Below are 18,188 nucleotides of genomic sequence, written 5' to 3'. Positions count from 1 at the left end.
TAAATTAAAAGTATAGGTTAGAATACTGCTTATTTTAGTTATCAACTATATCAATCTGGCAGCCATTTCTTATTTGTAATGTGTTTTTTGGGGGGGGAAACCTTATTAGCTTATTAGGGAAGCTTACATTCTTTATTTCTTCTGTACTGATACAGATCTCTCAGTTGTGTCATCTTCTGGTTAATTTTGATTTCTTTAGATAAGATTGCAATTATTTTACTTAGAAAACATGTAATCTATTCCATTATTTAAAAAACAGCATGTGTTACTATCAGGAGCGATGTCAAAATCTGTTTTACACTAGTGGAAGAAAAATAAACTTGATGTTGCTGCTGAAAATGAGTAAATTTTGCTAAATTAATTACTTTAGCCCAAGTATCCCTGCTATGTTCACTATGGACAGAATAAAAAACATAAAGCATTCTAGTATGATTAGCTGAGTAAATATTATAGATGGTAACACCACTACAGTGCTGTTGACAATAAGTTGTCAATATCCCAAGATTGTTTCATAGCAGTGAAATCCATCATTATCATTTGACATCGTACAAAAAGCGAATTGAAATTTCTTTGTAATTGAAAAAGCCAGGCTTTATTTGCATTAGCTTATAATTTATAACGTCATTGCTTTTATATTATTGTATCATTATTGGATGCAATACAATAACTTATCATCTGGCCAGCTACTGTCACTACTGATCAAATCTTTATTTTATAACAATAATTGTCTCCACTAACTTTGTATACTTTGGTCTCTGGGATTTTGATCACTTCAATACATTCCAATTTAATTGTAAATAAAGTGTCCAGAATATAGTTTTGTCAAAAGAAATGAAAATTTCATTTGGATTCAAGATTTCAAGTAAATTCTAGAATTTGCAAGTTCATACAGAATGCATAAAAATTAAATTATATAAAATTGAAATGCATATCTGAATTTTTATTCCCAGAGTACAAAATCTTGACCTATTAATGCTTCATGTGAAAATAACACTTAAAAAATAGAACTGGTTCAGATTCTGTCAGTTTTAGAAGAGAATTCCACAGCAAGGAATTCTTTCACATTCATATTAATCACTGGTACAATTTAATTAGATTTTTAATTAGCTTTGTGAAAACTTGTTTTGCAAGAAGGTAGACTATCAACTATGAAAATGTTTAAATGTGCTATTATTCAGAGATTGTAGAAATCTGAATCATTTCAGTTCTATCATAGAATAAATTAAAATAAATATACAATTTTATTATCTAGACCAGGGGTCCCAAATCCCCAGGGCAAGACCCACTATAGGGCTGAGGTCTGTTCGAAATTGGGCTGCAGGAGAAATGGGCAAGGGTATGTGTGAAGCTCCACTTGCACGAGTGGAGCTTCATGTGTGAGGGTGTTTCTGCAAGTGGAGCTTCACGTGCGAGTACCCTTGCCCAAGCACCCTCTGCTCACTTGTGAAGCCCCATTTGTCTGATTGGAAGGTGCATGCACACCACTTGCACAAATAAAGCGGTGCGTACATGCCTGCACCTGCCATGCACACACACCCTGCACCAGGCTGTGCCACCAAGCTGGAAAGTTTGGGACCACTGATCAAGATACCTGAGGTCCATATGGCATCAGATTTATGGTGTGCAAAATTGGCTGTTTTAGGAACATCCAAGCTTAACATTATGCAAAGAGTAAATATTTTTTGATTTCTTTTTTTCATCCTTAATTAGAAACATATATCCTTCACTATCATGGTTAATATGACTCTTCTGCAACATCTCTTTTTGGATATGCATATAGGTAGTCCCTGACTTACAACTGGTGTCTTAAAACCATTTGAATTCGCCATGGACTTAAAAAAAGCTTCCTGAAACCACACTCAAAGCCCCTCCCCCAAATTACATAAGCACATTTTGACACTTAGCAAATAGCTTGCATTTATGACAGGTTGCAGCATTAACCACAATTTGCAATTTTTTTGCTGGTTTCTAATGCACTAAATACAGTCAGCTAAAATGCAGAGATCTGTAAACTTAATTTCCAGTACAGGGTTTGAACCCAATACAATAACAGCTGACTATCTGCATGTGAAACTGTATCAACTAATCCCATTTGCAAGGTTTGAAATGCACCTTACATCCTCACCCAGCCTGCCCAAAGTCAATATATGAGGATTTTATTCTTGGGTCTGATCAGATAATTGTCAAAAGATAATTTTCCTCCCAAACCTTTCATCATTGTTCTAATAACAGAAGAATATATAGATTTCAATTTTAACGTGGTAACTTTGACAAATGCTTGCTAAAAACCACTCAGGATATTTTTTCAACTACTGTACAAGAAATCGACATAAGTAAATAAACGCATGACAATCATGCAGCATAGATTCATTTTAATACAGAATAAGATTAAAATTTTAACAAAACTTCTAGAGATTTCTTAAAGGATTTTTTAAAAAAAACCATGGGTGTTACAATGTACAACAAAGGACAAATTCAAGAAAAATAAATTGGCGATAAATCTAAGCTGTAATGCCCATTTCTTAAGGCATTATACAAAAATTTAATCAATGAAGTGTAATTGCAACCATCTTATTTCCAAAGCAAATAATGAATTACCTGGTGGTATTTCTTCAGTATATTGTGCATTTCTGCTACATCTTCACTTGTTATAGTTTTGATGACATATCTTTTGTCATAAGAGCTGTGGAATCGGGCACCACTCCGAGCAGGAGAATCATTAGCAAGTGGACAACTTCTTGTCAGAGAATTCTGTCATATTAATTAAAGATGGTATCAGAATTAGACATTAATGTAATTAATTGATAAAAATGTCTAACTGGACTTCCTATACTCAAATATTACTTGGATTATATCAGAAACATCTTGCAAAAAGATCAGCGTCAAAATCAATTAATAGTGTAGTGACATTTGTAAATACATTTATGATGCTTCTAAAGAAAACAGGATAATAAACGGGACAAAAAACAGAAAGGAAACATTTCATTAACTGTAACTTGAGGGTATCCTGCTGCTGAGAAAGAATGTTTTCAGTAGAAAAGAGCTTAGAGAGAGAAGAAAAGTTTCCAAAAGCTTATTTAGACCAGTCTCATATTTTAATACTTCTGGGGGTTTTCTGATACTTTGAAGAAGAATATCTTGGAGCCAATCTACTTTGACCATGTAATAAAGGATTGCACACTGAAACAAATGGTTCAAGCGTGAAAATATCGGTGAGTGCTCAAAATATACCATTCCTTTTAGTACAAATTTAATTTAAATTGACCATACTTTTTCCTGATCTTCATGCTTAAAAGTTAGGAGAAGCAATTTGTACTTGTAACTGGAATCAAAATCAAACTTTATTTTCTGAATTCTTTTTCAATTTCACACCACATATACAATTTAATACAAAGCATAGCTATGTGAGAAAAAAGAGGAATACACATGAAACATGCTAGCCTGCCATCCAGCCTATAAACTGCTAACAATAATTAAAAGCCTATCCCTCCTCATACATATAATACAAACTGAAATTTAATATTTATTTTTCTGTAAAGAGAAAAAGCAATTGCTGAGCAAATGCATAGGCTTTCTATAAGAAAAAGATTTCCATACATAGTTCTAAGCACTTAAATTGCTTGATTAAAGTGCGCCTGAAATGCTTATCTCAGTTCTCATCATGTATTAGAGTGAACTGCATTAAGGTATCCATCCATCCATCTCCAAGACACAATGCCATTTTGAAGGAATAAGGATGCATAAAAATCTTTCTTGCACCACAACACGAAGCCAAGAATGTCAGTTCAGATTTCTGAGCAGAATATAAAATGCAGCTCATTTCATTAAAGCTGCTATCTTCCTTAAAGGTACGTTAGCTTATATTTGGGTAAATATTCAGAATGGCATAGCTGAGTAAATCTACAGAAATATATAATAGAAAATGAATTGTAAAAAAAATGTTTAGAAATACATGAATATATATTCTCTACATTAGCTTTAATTAGTCTTCTTCTCTATTCCAAAGTAACTCTTATCGTTTATTCTAGGGATATGGGCAAGCTTTCAAACAATTCTGAACCCTGAACATTCATTTGTTTTCTAAAAATGCTCATGGATTTATGTAAGGCCCAAAGATAATCTTGTAAATAAACATGATACAACTTGTTTTGCAGCTTGTTCAACTCTTTCCATTTCTTTTTTAAAACTAAAAAAACTAACAACACATGATATCTGGTAGGAAGGTGAGTTATGTGGCTGCCAAGGCAGTATTTGTATAAGATCTGATGGGATCTATGTTGTTTGGTAAATATTACTGCTGATCTAAAATCTCAAGTATTTTGGCTTCTATCTCAACAACTGCCATATTAACCTTTTTGAACATTAAGATAATATGCCAGATTCAAATTCATTTTCAACAGCAGAGGCAAAATAACTTGACTTTGGATTTTTTTGTTAATCCCATTTAATTCCTTCTTGGAGTTCTAAAGGCATTAAGCAATATCCTGTACAACCTCTGGGCTCCAAGATCTAAGATCTGTTGTTTTTGTGTTTTAATTTTTGGATTTAATGCAGCTTTTTTTTTTAAAAAAAAAAATTGTATTACAGCTTTTATATAAACTGATCTGGACTTTTAAAATGTGGAATCATTTCATGTATCTACAACATTTTTACATACAATAACTTCCCAAAGCTCACTTCAGCTTTTGCTGATCTATACTGGAACTGAAGAAGATGGACAGATTTGTGGCACCCCTCTGTTAAAACAGAGATGGGGCGCTGATCCAGTTCCACGGTCTGACTTAGATTAGAAGACCAAAATATCTCAGAAAGAAGTTTTGGGAAGATTTTCTCTCTTTGAGGCAGCAGTTCTTCCATGTACAGAAGGAAACAGCTGCTTTCTTATTTCCTCTGGCTATTGTACAGGGAAGCAGTTTTTCTTTTACTCCTTTCCTCCTTTAGTATAGAAAACAGAACTGAGATGAGGATTGGCTTTCAGGAAGAAAGACTTGTGTGAATTAGATTAGGAAAATTTAGCTGTATCCAAAATTGCATTCTTGATAACATTTCCATTTTCTATGTCTTTCAAAAAAAACCAAAAAAACAGGAAACCACTTCTTTGTCTAAAAGTCCATATTTATGCCCCCCAATACAGCAGAAGTACTAAACAACATTAGTAAAAGCATATATCTTTAAACCATGCTCATCAAAGTGTGATCATATTAACATTAACCATTAACTCTAATCCAGTGGTCCCAAATCTTTCCAGCTTGGTGACCGGGCCTGGCCTAGCGTGCACATACAGCTCCTTTTTTATGTGTGGTGCACACACACCCCTCCATTCGTGCGAACGGAGCTTTACACGCAAGTGGAGGGTGCTTATATTTGTGAAGCTCCACTCGCATGAGCAGCAGATACTTGTGCTTGCACACGAGCAACTTGTGCAAGCAGAGGGCACTTGACCAGAGGGGGCTTGTACTCATGCACAAAGCTCTACTTGCATGGAGAGAGCTCGTGTATATAGCTCCATTCATGCAAATGGAGCTTCACACACGAGTGCAAGCTCCCTCCGCTCGCACAAATGGAGCTATGTGCATGAGCACAATCTCCCTCTGCTTGCACAAGTGAAGCTTCACACACATGCATGTGCTTGCCCACCACTTGTGCAAGTGGAGCTTTGTATATGCAGTGGCTTGCTCATTTCTCCCATGGCCCAGTTTCAAACAGGCCACAGCCTGGGGTTGGAGATCCTTGCTCTAATTAAATGACACAGAGAAATCACTTTGGGTAAAACAGTAATACTTAATATTTGAGTTTATTATCCTGCCAAATAATTGAAATAAGCAGTATTTTAATTTGAGAATTCCAACCAGTTTTTAATCAGAAGTTTGTTATTTTCACTAGTATCTTAACTTTTGTAATCTACCTTTAAAGCAGTAAGTTCTTTTGTCTCTAATTAATCTATTCAAAAGAATAGATTTTTATATCTGATATATATCTTTATATAGCTGATATATTTTTATATTAATTTACCCCATTTTATTCAGTACAGAATCACTGTTCAATCATGGTCTTTCAGATCTGTTTTCTTCCACCTACATATTATTGGCTAGGATTGCTGGAAGTTGCTGTGAGACCCATGTGACAATCTCCACATTGGAGAAATACTATTTTAGTTAGCACATAAATAGATACATGATTTGAAGTCCATCTATCAATAAACATTTGCTACACCAGCTGTCAAAATGAGTCATTCAGAGGTTTCCTTCACCTTTTGAGGGAACATTCCATTAAACGGGAAAAAACTTTCTGCATTAAGCAATTTCAAACTGAAAGATAAATGTACGCAAAGTTCTTTTTTATTTTTTAATATAATTGTTTCTGCTGCAGAGTTTGACATTTAGAGTTAACAAATATCATCTTTGGTAACTTCTGACTTATTAAATATATTATGTACCTTGAGGCTTAGATATCTGAATGATATTCTTGATTTAAATGTCCTATTGTGGCAAAAATCTAAAGGCCACCCACTTTGTCTGATTCCTCAAGTGCTTTCTTATAAGTCTGAAAATCCAGAATAGACACATAGATAGATGTTCATTGCTAGTTAAAACCTCAGTTTTTCCCTATAAATAAAACTACCTTTATTCTTCTGGTAAAATCCTCCAATATTTGGTATATGAGTTACGCTGGTTACATGACTGGAATATAGTTCAAGAGGGCTGAGATTTTAGGTGTGTAAATATAAAAGATGCAATTAAAAGGAAATGGATGAATAGACTTGAGACATTCTATCATGGTACCCAACACTGATAAATTATTTTGGCACTTCAGAAATCCCCACAGGCAATATTCCCTCGATATAAAAATACAATTAAAAAATTAACTAACAATTTGCGCTCTTCTGAGACATCCCAAACCAGCTGGCTAAGGAGATGTCTCATGTAGCCAAAACAACTAGAAGAGGACAAATCAGAATTTGGCAGCAGGTTTAGTTAAGTCTTGGAGTATGTAAAATGGGATAAGCCTTATTACAATTAACATTTCTGTAAGTTCTGTAGGAAAAGCTGCAAATGCCTTCCATGATTACTTACATATATTTGCTAGGAAATAGGATTAACAAGAAGGAAAATATTTTGACCCATTTCAGGAAGCTTATCAGAGGCCAAAGTAAAAATCTGTTACTATAGTAAAATCTGGGATCCTAACTCTTGAATAGAAAGAGCTCAAGAATTATTGTTTGCAAAAAATTTCAAGTTAGGAAGCCATCACACAATTACACATTGGTTTGGCTGTGTCATGAAATTAAACAGAGATGTCCCAAAGGAACTGTTTACTAATCTTAATGATAAGAAGCTTATTCTGGTTTAAAAAATCATTAGGAAGGAAGTTTAAATTACTGACATATTTTTTTAATGATGATGAACAGTGGACTTGGAAATAAACCTGGATCCTATGCTCCAAGCAGATCCTGCTTGTGTTTTAATGAAATTGGCTCCAGGCTACTTTATCACATTGATAGAGTTCCATTACATTTCTTTCCTCTCTGTGAGATGATATAGTTCTTTATTTCTGCACTGGAATTAGACTTTTGGGGAATATTATATACAAACATAACTGAGTTCCTTCAATATCAATATAATGGCAAAAAGCAAAGCAACTCAGAAGTTGAAATATAGACCATATTAATTTGGTATTATGGTTAAACTGGTGGGTTAAGCCCAAAGAGATCCAGGGAACCTAAATTCATAGGATTGTTGTGGAAAAACCTGAAAGAAGTAGTGCTGGCCTATCCTCTTGAAGTAATTGTGAATAATTATAAGAGAAATCTAACAGATAAAGAAGCAAGGATGGGATAATGTCAGTTCACATAATGATTCTAGTATTGGTTCTTTCATGTTTCACAGTAACAGAAGGGGTAGAGAACATGTCAGTCATTGTTTCATGCTTCAATGAAATGGTATCTTTTTCTTCACATTAAGTACCAACTTTTTATGATAAAATAGAGCTAAAGAACCAGCAATCCCAGGCATCAGTTCTGAGGCCAAGCCTACATCATAAGGGACCATCTTAATCTAAATTAGCGTAAGTTTTTAAAAATTATACATTATGTCTTTCCTGTACATTTTTATGCACAGAAAGGAAAGTTACCTTGACCATACAAAAGGGAAAATTATTATTGATATGTATAAATTTAGTTTAAAGAAGATAAGTTATCCTGCATGATAATGGAAGTTACCAGTATGTAATGGTGTGGGGTAGGGGAATTGATGAAATCCATAAGGCTTTTCTCTGATGAGGTAATTGGACCACTGTAAAACATCACATAAACTTAAGAGACAAGACATAAGAGACAAGAGGTACTATTTTAGTTCTGCTATAACCTAGGAGACAACCTATTTATAGGCATGGAATAAAATTCTGAAGGTTTCCAGAATTTTAAACACACAAGTACTGTATCTGCCTCTGATCATTTAACTATCCAATATATGATTTTTAAGCAAACTTTGGTGGCAAATGTCACAATATAAAAATATTACTCTTAGTGAGCATAGACAATCATCATTTGTAGAATGGGCGTTGGTCCTTACCTGACACGCCATTTCTCTTCGAGCCGCGAGGATCATCCAGAGAGTGGGAGGTGCTTCAGTCTGCGTCGTTGTAGGCTGAGCTTAATTACTGAGGAACGCTCTGCCCTTCATCACGTGACTCCCTCGTGGCGTTCCCCAGTTTATGCGAAGTCGAGAGTGAAGAGAAAGTCGTACTCTCATCTTACTATACTTAAGGGTTCATTGGCCGAAACAAGACCCCACCAGATGGTGAAATAATAAGGGTGGGGCTGGATGATCCTCGCGGCTCGAAGAGAAATGGCGTGTCAGGTAAGGACCAACGCCCATTCTCCTTAGAGCCGCTCGGATCATCCAGAGAGTGGGACATACCAAAGCTTGGCTGTCCTATGGGAGGGACTCCGTCTGGTTCGGAAGCCTCTGCGGGTCCCTGAGGACTCGCTGAAGGACTCGTCTGCCAAACGAAGCCTCCACCGAGGCAAATATGTCAATCTTATAATGCCTAATGAAGGGAGATGGGGAGGCCCAGGTGGTCGCCTGACAAATATCAGTGATTGGAGCTTGGGTGGCCCAAGCCGCCGAGGCAGCTGCACTTCTGGTGGAGTGTGCTGTTATTCCGCTGGGTACCGGCAGAGCCTGAGACAAATAAGCTTTGGAAATAGTAGCTCTGATCCAGCGGCCGATGGTTGAAGGGGACACTTTGTGGCCCAATGTTTTGGGCTGAAAGGAAAGGAATAGGGATTAGGACCTCCTAAAGGGCTGGGTACGCTTAATGTAAATATGGAGGGCACGTCTCACGTCCAGGGTGTGCCAAAGCTTCTCCCTCTCCCACGAGGGATTGGGGCAGAAGTTCGGGAGCGTGAGTTCCTGTGCCCTGTGGAAGGCTGAGTTGACCTTGGGCAAGAAGGTAGGGTCCGGCCGGAGGACCACCCGGTCGGCATGGAAGATGCAAAGGTCCTTCCTCACCGACAAGGCTGCGATCTCCGATATTCGGCGAGCCGAAGTAATGGCTACCAGGAATACGACTTTGAATGTTAAAAACTGGAGGGTGGATTCCCTGAGAGGCTCAAAGGGGTGTTTAGTAAGGGACACAAGGACCTTATTGAGGTCCCAGGTAGGATATCGGTGAACGGTTGGGGGGCACAAGTTAGTGACTCCTCTGAGGAATGCCCTAATGCGAGGGTGGAGGGAAAGGGAGCCCAGGTTGTCACAAGCGATGACAGTTGAGACGGCTGCGACCTGACGCCTCAAGGTGTTAGGGGAAAGTCCTTTCCTCAGCCCTTCTTGGAGGTATTCCAAAACTTGAGCGATGGAGGGCGAAAGCGGGTTGACCTGGAAATTATGGCACCACTTGCAGAAACTATTCCAAGTGGCATTGTATATTCGGGTAGTTGAGGGCCGCTTGGCGGCTAAAATGGTATCGATAACCTGGTCAGAGAGCTTCTCCTTTCTTAGACGTTCCCGCTCAACCTCCAAACGGCTAACTGGAGCCATTGAGGATCCGGATGCTGGAGGGGGCCCTGAGAAAGGGAGATCCTGTTCGGGGGGATTTTCCAGGGAGGGGCCACCGATAGGTTGCGGAGGTCCGCAAACCATGGGCGTCTGGGCCAGTAGGGGGCCACCAGAAGCAGTTCTGCCTTCTTGTAAATGAGCTTCTGGATGACTCTGGGGACTAGGGCTAATGGAGGGAATGCATATAGAAGCCCTGTGGGCCAGGGGCAACGGAGGGCGTTGTAATTCTAGGCCCCGTGGGAGGGGTACCTCAAGAAAAACCTTGGGAGTTGTGTGTTGAGGGGGGATGCGAAGAGGTCCACTGTCATGAGACCGAACATCATGGTCGCCTCCTTGAACAGAGACGGGTGGATGCGCCACTCGGACTGGTCCACCGTGGCCCTGCTCAGCCAGTCTGCTTGGGTGTTTGAAGCCCCTGAGATGTGCTCGGCTTTGAGGGAGAGGAGGTTGCGCTCCGCCCAACGGTAGAGGCGCTCGGCATCAACCGTATGGACTGGGTACCCCCTTGCCGGTTGACGTGAGCCTTGGCGATGACGTTGTCCATGAGTATAAGGACATGCCGCCCGCGTACCTGAGGGAGGAAGTTGCGCAGGGCCAGGTGGATGGCGTGGAGTTCCAACCAGTTTATATTGCATGCCTGTTCTGCCTGCGACCATCTGCCCTGTGTCGTGAACGAGTGGATGTGAGCACTCCATCCGGACAGGCTGGCATCTGTGGTGAGGGTGAGGCGTTGGGGCTCCTTGAAGCAATGGCCCTTGTTGATGGCGGGACTGGTCCACCAGAGGAGAGACGTGAGGACCCTTGGAGGCACCTTGACCATGGCCTTTGAATTGCTTCTGCCGGTCCTTTGGAACGGAAGCAGGAACCACTGTAGGGATCTGGTGTGTAAACGGGCCCAGGGAACAATGGAAATGCATGAGACCATTTTACCTAGTAATTTAGAAAATTCTAAGAGTGTTACCTTTTTGATCATCTGATATGTTTGACGGTTTCCTGGATTCTAAGGAATCTTTCCGAGGAAAGGAAGACCTTTCCTTGAACTGAGTCAATGACGGACCCCAGGTGGGTTATCCGGGTAGATGGTAACAATTGGCTCTTTTGCCAGTTTACTAGGAACCCATGGTCTTGGAGGGCAGAGAGAGTAGCTCTGGTGTCCTTCTCTGCTTGGTGTCTGGAGTGAGACAGGATGAGGATGTCATCCAGGTAGCAGTGGAGACGAACCGGGAGGTTCCTGAGGTGAGCCGCTAGAGCTGCGAGGACCTTAGTGAAGGTTCTCGGGGCAGAAGCCAACCCAAAGGGAAGGGCCACATATTGGAAGTGGCAGTGGTTGTAACAGAACCTGAGGAATTTGGAATGGGAGGGCCGGATTGGTATGTGAAGATACAACTCTGAAAGGTCTATAGAAGAGAGCCATTCCCCCTGCCTGATGCCCAGTAGAATGGACTGTAAGGTGTGCATCTTAAACCTGCGGTGGATCAGGTAACGGTTAAGGCGTTTCAGGTCTAGAATAGCCCTCCATCCATCTGAGGATTTGGGAACCACGAAAAGGTGGGAGTAAAAACCTTGCCCTCGTTGGGAGGGTGGGACGGGTTGAATAGCCTGTATGTTGAGCAGATGATGAATAGCGGAATCCATCAAGCCACGTTTGGTGGGATCCCTCGAGGAGGGGATGCCATAAAAAAGTCAGGGGGGGCGCGCTGAAATTCAAGAGCGAGACCAAATCTGATGGTGTCCCGGACCCAGGCATCGGAAGTAGGAGTCCCATCGGTCGGCGAAATGCTTTAGACATCCGCCAATGGGAAGGGAGGGATGGGATCTATCTGGGGCGCCGGAAGGGCTTCCCCCCTGAAGGGACGCTTGTAGCTGCCGCCCCTCCTGTTCCTGTCGCCCAGATCGGCTCGATCCTGGGGTTGGAATGGCCGGAAGGAGGGAGGTCTCGGGTACCTGGGCGGGAAGGGTGACTGGTAGAAAGGTCGGGAGGAACCTCTCCGAAATGGCTGAGGGGCTCTTGGCTCTGACCTCCGAAAAGAAAAGGAAGAAATTTTTTCTTGCTTCAGGTTTCGGCTAGCAAGGGCTCCAGGGCCGTGCCGAATAGTTTGTCCCCCTTGATGGGGGCAGTGGCCAACTTAACTTTGTTTATTACATCCGCCTGCCAGTGTTTGAGCCAGAGCAGGCGGCGGGCTGTAACATGAGAGGTTATTGCTTGGGTGGAGAACTTAACCGCGTGGTAGGTGGCGTCGGCCGAGAATTCTGCCGCGGCCGTCAGTTTGGCGATGTCTTGATGTGCCCTTGTGTTGGGGGGGGGACATGCTGTTGGCGGAGCTACCGGATCGAAGATCTGGTGAAGAAGGAGGCGGCCGTGGCCGATCTAATGGCCCAAGCGCCGGCTTGATGAGCCCGACGTAAGGCTAGTTCGGACCTCTTGTCCTCGGGTTTCAGAGCCTCCAGAGGATCACTAGGGGAGGAGGAGGATGCTAAGCCAACAATGGGCTCATCTACCTCGAGGGTGTTAAGCAGGTTGCAGAAGCTTGAATCGAGGTTAAAGAACCTCTTGTCCTGGCTGGATGGGGCAGGAGGGGCCCCTGTAGTGTCCAACTGGTTTGAGACTAGGTCGTGAAAGATGGGTGGAGCCGGAATAACCTCCGCTTCCACAACGGGCTGCCTGAAAATGGCGTCTTCTTGTCCCTCCGCGGGTGAAGGGAGAGCAGAGGGAGACTGTATGGACAGGCCAGAGATGTTCTTGGCCTTAAAGAGGAGCGATTTAAACATGTGTGGCTTGAACAAACCCACAAAGGTGGGTTGATCGGGGAAGAGACCCTCATCCTCGGACATCTCCCCTTCCATAGGGTCTATCTCCGATAGGGGCTCTCCGTGGTGTGTAGACCCCCATTCAAATTCCTCCTCCTCCCTGAACTGATCCAGGCCCTCTATCGCCTCCTCCAGTTCCCCTTCTGGGAGAGGGCTGTAAAGGTACCTGACCATGGGGGGGAGGTCCGATCTAGGCGAGGACCTGAGTGATAGCGACTCGTGTTCGGGTGCCATCGGGAGGGGACCAGGCCTGGACATCTTTTGGAGACCTTCTGTAATCCCCTGGCGGATAGCCCGTTCCATCCATGCCCTCATTTGTTCAGGGATCTCGACTGTGGCGGGCTCCTCCTGGCGCAGACCAGCGGCCGTGGGCGTGAATGTAACTTCGGGCGTCCGTCTGGTAGTTGGTCCGGGGACCTGATGCCCCTGGGATGAGCTGTGCCTGGAGAAGGAAGAGCAATCTGGAGATGGGGGGTGTCTAGAGGTAGAGGGAATGGAGGGTGGGAGGGCTGGAGGCACCTGGATCGCCTGTCGAATTCTTTCTCCAATGCTTTATGGCGTCTTAGGGCGTCTCTTTGAGAGGCCTTGGAAGTTTCCTTAGCCTGTCTGCGCAAGTGGTAGGACTTAGATCTGGCCTTCAAGGAAGGGCCTTTAGTGGAATTGTCATCTGCCATTTTAGAAGTAAGGACTGTATATAAGATTCTAAAGGCGGTTGGCTCGCCAAGGGTTCGATCTACAACAAAGGCTGGGTGTTCTTTCAGCTGGCCCGCGCCCCCTTTTGGAATTTAGATGTATATAATCTATAATATTATTATTGTTGTTATTATTATTAATATATATATATATGTATCTGCGTATAAATAAATGTATAATCCTATTAATATTGGTAATGTTATTATTGTTATATATATATATATATAAAATATTTATTTATTTATTTATTTATTTTATATAACAAATATCTAATTAGTGAACTGGGTTCAGAGTTCCCAGGAGGGAGTGACCCCAGAGATTGTTATTATTAGAATCCAATTGGCCAAATGAACACCTGAGGCTGGAATAAGGCCTCTAACAGCTAGAGCTCCCAGACAACAACCGAGAGGGATAGGCTGATAATCCTTGCCCTGAGCGCTGCTGCGGAAAGCCAACAAGTTTGATAATTTTAATTAAAATCACAGTACAGCACAGTAACAGCTCTACAGGCTGGGAGGCCTGTGAATAGAACTAGCCCCTTCGCAGCCGCAATGAGGCCGGGAAAATGGCGCCCGAGCATGCGGCGGCGCCCAAAATGGCGGCCACCAACGATCTTCTTATCGGGCCGCTCAGAGCGGAACTAGGCCTCTCTGGCAAGTTTAGAGGCCGAGAGAGGCAGCCAGGAGAAATTCGCCCCTTCCTGGGGCGATTGCCGTTCGCGGTGGGGGGAAAACCAGCTGCGCTTTAACAGCGCGATCAGTTCAAGCCGCAATGAGGGCGGCGTAGAGAAGCGGCAGGAATAAAAGCCGAATTGAGGGGGGGGTTAGCGCAGGAGCGCTGTTAAAAACCGCCCGCTCTTTATCCCCCCCTGGGGGCGATGGAACGCGCTCCCCTTGCTACAGAGATACCCCAAATGCACAGAGGCTAAGGAAGGAAATACAATAATAAGTCAAACCTGAAAAATAAGGAAAGTCTTGAATCGGCGAAGGAGTAGGAAATAACACAGCCTATTCTCACGAAGGCTGAGCATAAACTGGGGAACGCCACGAGGGAGTCACGTGATGAAGGGCGGAGCGTTCCTCAGTAATTAAGCTCAGCCTACAACGACAAAGACTGAAGCACCTCCCACTCTCTGGATGATCCGAGCGGCTCTAAGGAGAAAATCATAAAATATTAACTGACCTTAAATTTTCAATAAAACCAAGCAGAAATCCCATAACAAATGGATACAGGCACTTCTTGATAGATTTACTATAGTACATAGTGTAGTAAAGCTGAAAGTCTATTTTTCCAGACTTAAAAATATAAAATATGATTGAACTGCAGTTGATCTAAAATGCTGCAATCTACATATTAGTAAAGTAAAGCTATTGTTATACTTATAGTATATGACCTCAGTGTTTCAGGATCTGTGTTGACTTAATAGATAGGACTTAATCCAACTAGAAAGTAATAAAAAGTGTGAAGCACTATTGCTAGAACTTCCTTTTTCAAAAAGGAGAACAACATACATACCAATAAAGTGGAGAAATAGCTGTTCTTGTTACTTCTTTCACCTACCTGATCAGCAGCACTGAATTTAGGAGTTCCTAAATTGTGGATTTGCTTCTTTAGGAGGAGTAAGCTCCAATTACCAACTAGTTTCTGGGAAAATAATAACTGGGTTTTGTGATATCTATCTTCAATCTGTGTCCTATCTATTCAAATTCTTATAATCCCTAGACACTGAAAGCTGCTGAGATATCCTAAGAAGACTAAGAGTAGTACACTCCCCACATCTACTGTATGTACCTCCTCAGTTCATCCACTAATGTGACCAATACAAATTCTATCCCATGCCCACATCTTCCAATATTTGAGGGGCTGCCACAGGGAGGAAGGGGTCAAGCTATTTTCTAAAGCGCCTGTAGGCCAGACAAGGAATAATGGATGGAAACTGAACAAGGAGAGATTTAACCTGGAAATAAGGAGAAACTTTCTGACAGTGAGAACAATCAACCAATGGAACAGCTTGCCCTTGGAAGTTGTGGGAGCGCCATCACTTGAGACTTTCAAGAAGAGATTGGACTGCCATTTGTCAGAAATGGTGTAGGGTCTCCTACTTGGGTGGGGGGTTGGACTAGATGACCTACAAGGTCCCTTGCAACTCTGATTATCTGTTAAATCTGTTGAACCCTGACTTAAAAGTGTCCAAATAACTTGCTTCTTCTATAGTCCTTTTGCAGCTTACAACTACTTTCTATCACATTCTCTCTAAGAGAAGGCTGGACACTGAATGGTAGTTGTCTAGCGACTCTAGCCGATCTGGATTCTAAGAGAGGCATATGATAGGGGATGTATACTTCCTCTTTCAAGGCAGCTGGTACTACAGCATACCTTCTTCTAACAAAAGGCTGATAATCTTCCTCTAATCCAGCTACAAATCAAACTTCTCCTGCTGAAGAATTCAGTTTAGGCTGGGGGTACAATTCAAAGCAGTGATATACATACTACAAAGCATCTTATCCATTTCCTCATTTCCTGAAAAATATGCCACTTAACATGGCAAGGTTCTGTCACCGTTTCCTCCAGATTCTCCCTAAATGAATCAAAATTTGACTGAATTTAAACATTATTACTGGTGAAATACTGTCCAGAACTCTCATAGCACTTTGCTGCCACTTACACTAACATGGAAGAAGAGTGGGTCAACTTTAAGAAGGTTCCTGGGATGATGCAACAAGGGCAAAGAAGTAATATTTGCCATTCTAATCATCATGTTATAAGCACAAATATGAGTTTGTTTTCAGCTATTTATAGGACATAACCAATACAGTGGCTTGTTATGTGAATTATTATCTAAACTTCCAAGGCATCAACACTCCTGAATTCAACTATTTATTTTCTTGGACTTGTGTAACCAATGCTTGAAATTGACAAAAGATGCAGCTTCTTGAAGAAGCAACAAACACAATGAGCATGCTCATGCCTTATCCAGAACAACTTCAGATCAGAATTTCTGCAGTTTACTAAAGTTCTTTTTAAAAAAACAGGAAAAGTATATAGCACAGCTTGAGATTACCTGTCAATTCTTAGATAAGACATATTTAAGTTTAATTTCATCAATCACTTTATATAGTTACATTGCTACAATTATCAAGATCAAACAGCCAATTTAGCTGTTACTACTTACTTTCAATTTATAATCTAAAATAGTGCACGCTTTATTAAGATCAAACAAAATGATAATACCTTTACAAATAATCATTCAATAACAATATTTGCTGATAGATGCATGGAAGGAAGACCAAAGACCAATGTATTCCAAGTCCTACTACATAGGAAAACAAGGACAAATGAAAACAGAAACAATAGCAGGAGCAATTGGCTCAAACAAGAAGAAAAGGAAAGGATTTTGGTAATTAGAGAGGAAGAAAGTGAAAGAGTTCTAGAATGAAAGGTTAAGTAACTTTTAAACAAGACTGCATTTGACAGTTTGGAGTGCCAGTAATAAGTGGCAAAATTATACAAAGTGGGCAAGGCTGACACTTTTCATTTGTTGAGGAAGAATCTGTATTTTTTTTTTAGGGAGGGGGACAATCTCAGCTCAAAAACTGAAAAACCCCACTACTCCTTTTTGACAAAAGGGAATTCTAGAGACTGCAAATAAACCGTCCATGGCAGACATGTGATTTACACATGGACTAAGCAAATACTGAATAAATAGAAACCACTGCAGTCTAGGAGAAAAAGAATACTGAGAAACAGATAGGCCAAGTGTCAGAATAAAGACACTGAAGAGCAGATAAAATTATGAGAAAAATAATCCTCATGGTTCCACTCTACCAAATTTGAATGTGAGACAATAACTCCAAATAGCAATACAGCAAGTTAATTAAAATTCAAGATCATTTTTTAAAATAACACCAGATATTCCTCATTAATTTACATAATTCCTGTTTATTCTGGTTTTTCAGACAGATAGGATAAATGTCCTCCTACGTAATAGAGAAGATGTGCTATGTTAATACATTCTCAATAAAAAAAAATTGGATAAATGAAAGGAATGGCAACTTTTCTCCTTTGAAATCTATCTGCACCATAGGTGTTTGGGGATTAGCATTAAACTCCAAGAGAGCAGGAAGGATTTAAAGGTCAATTTAATTAGCTTCTTCTAATCTCCAATCTTTTCTACTTCTCACTGGTATATTAATATCATTAAATTATAATTCTTAATTTTCAGAAAATGAAGATATTTTTATGCAAGCATGTAACTTATTTAATCTATATGTTGGCTTGTATGCTGACAGTTGATATTAAAAGGGCTTTCAACAAAACTAAAGTTTAAAAAAAACAGAGGTCAAATGTATAAAAGTCAGAATGAATAAAATTTTAAGCTGAAATTATTAAGTCAAATAATATCTGAATGGGGAGAGGGTAATTTGAAATGGAACTGCCATGGTATAAGGTAGTGGAGAAAAAAAATATGAATGCTTCTGCTAGCTGTCTAGTTGTGCAATGCTCTGTACTACTGCCTTACTGCAGCTTCACTACACATCCCCAAACCCAAAATATGAATCTGATATTTTAAGACACATGTGCATAATATTTGTCATGTAAATGATTGTCTATGGTCTTTGATAGGTGTAA

General features: G+C 40.9%; 1 protein-coding gene across 1 annotated transcript in view; it reads right to left on the bottom strand.

Moving 5' to 3' along the window:
* The window catches only part of PIP4K2A (phosphatidylinositol-5-phosphate 4-kinase type 2 alpha), a 77,874-nt gene that overhangs the window by 27,317 nt on the left and 32,369 nt on the right, over nt 1-18,188 (bottom strand). Inside the window, exon 4 of the mRNA XM_087947064.1 lies at nt 2,599-2,751. Within this exon, the coding sequence (XP_087803190.1) occupies nt 2,599-2,751 (153 nt within the window). The remainder of the gene's footprint in view (nt 1-2,598; nt 2,752-18,188) is intronic.

Source organism: Notechis scutatus, chromosome Z (assembly GCF_049901735.1).
Source record: "Notechis scutatus isolate UNSWTSFEM ecotype Mainland chromosome Z, rNotScu1.2, whole genome shotgun sequence".
In the NCBI taxonomy this organism is placed as follows: Eukaryota; Metazoa; Chordata; class Lepidosauria; order Squamata; family Elapidae; genus Notechis; species Notechis scutatus.
Note: the sequence above shows the minus strand (reverse complement) of the source record. Positions and strands in the feature narration are given on the sequence as shown.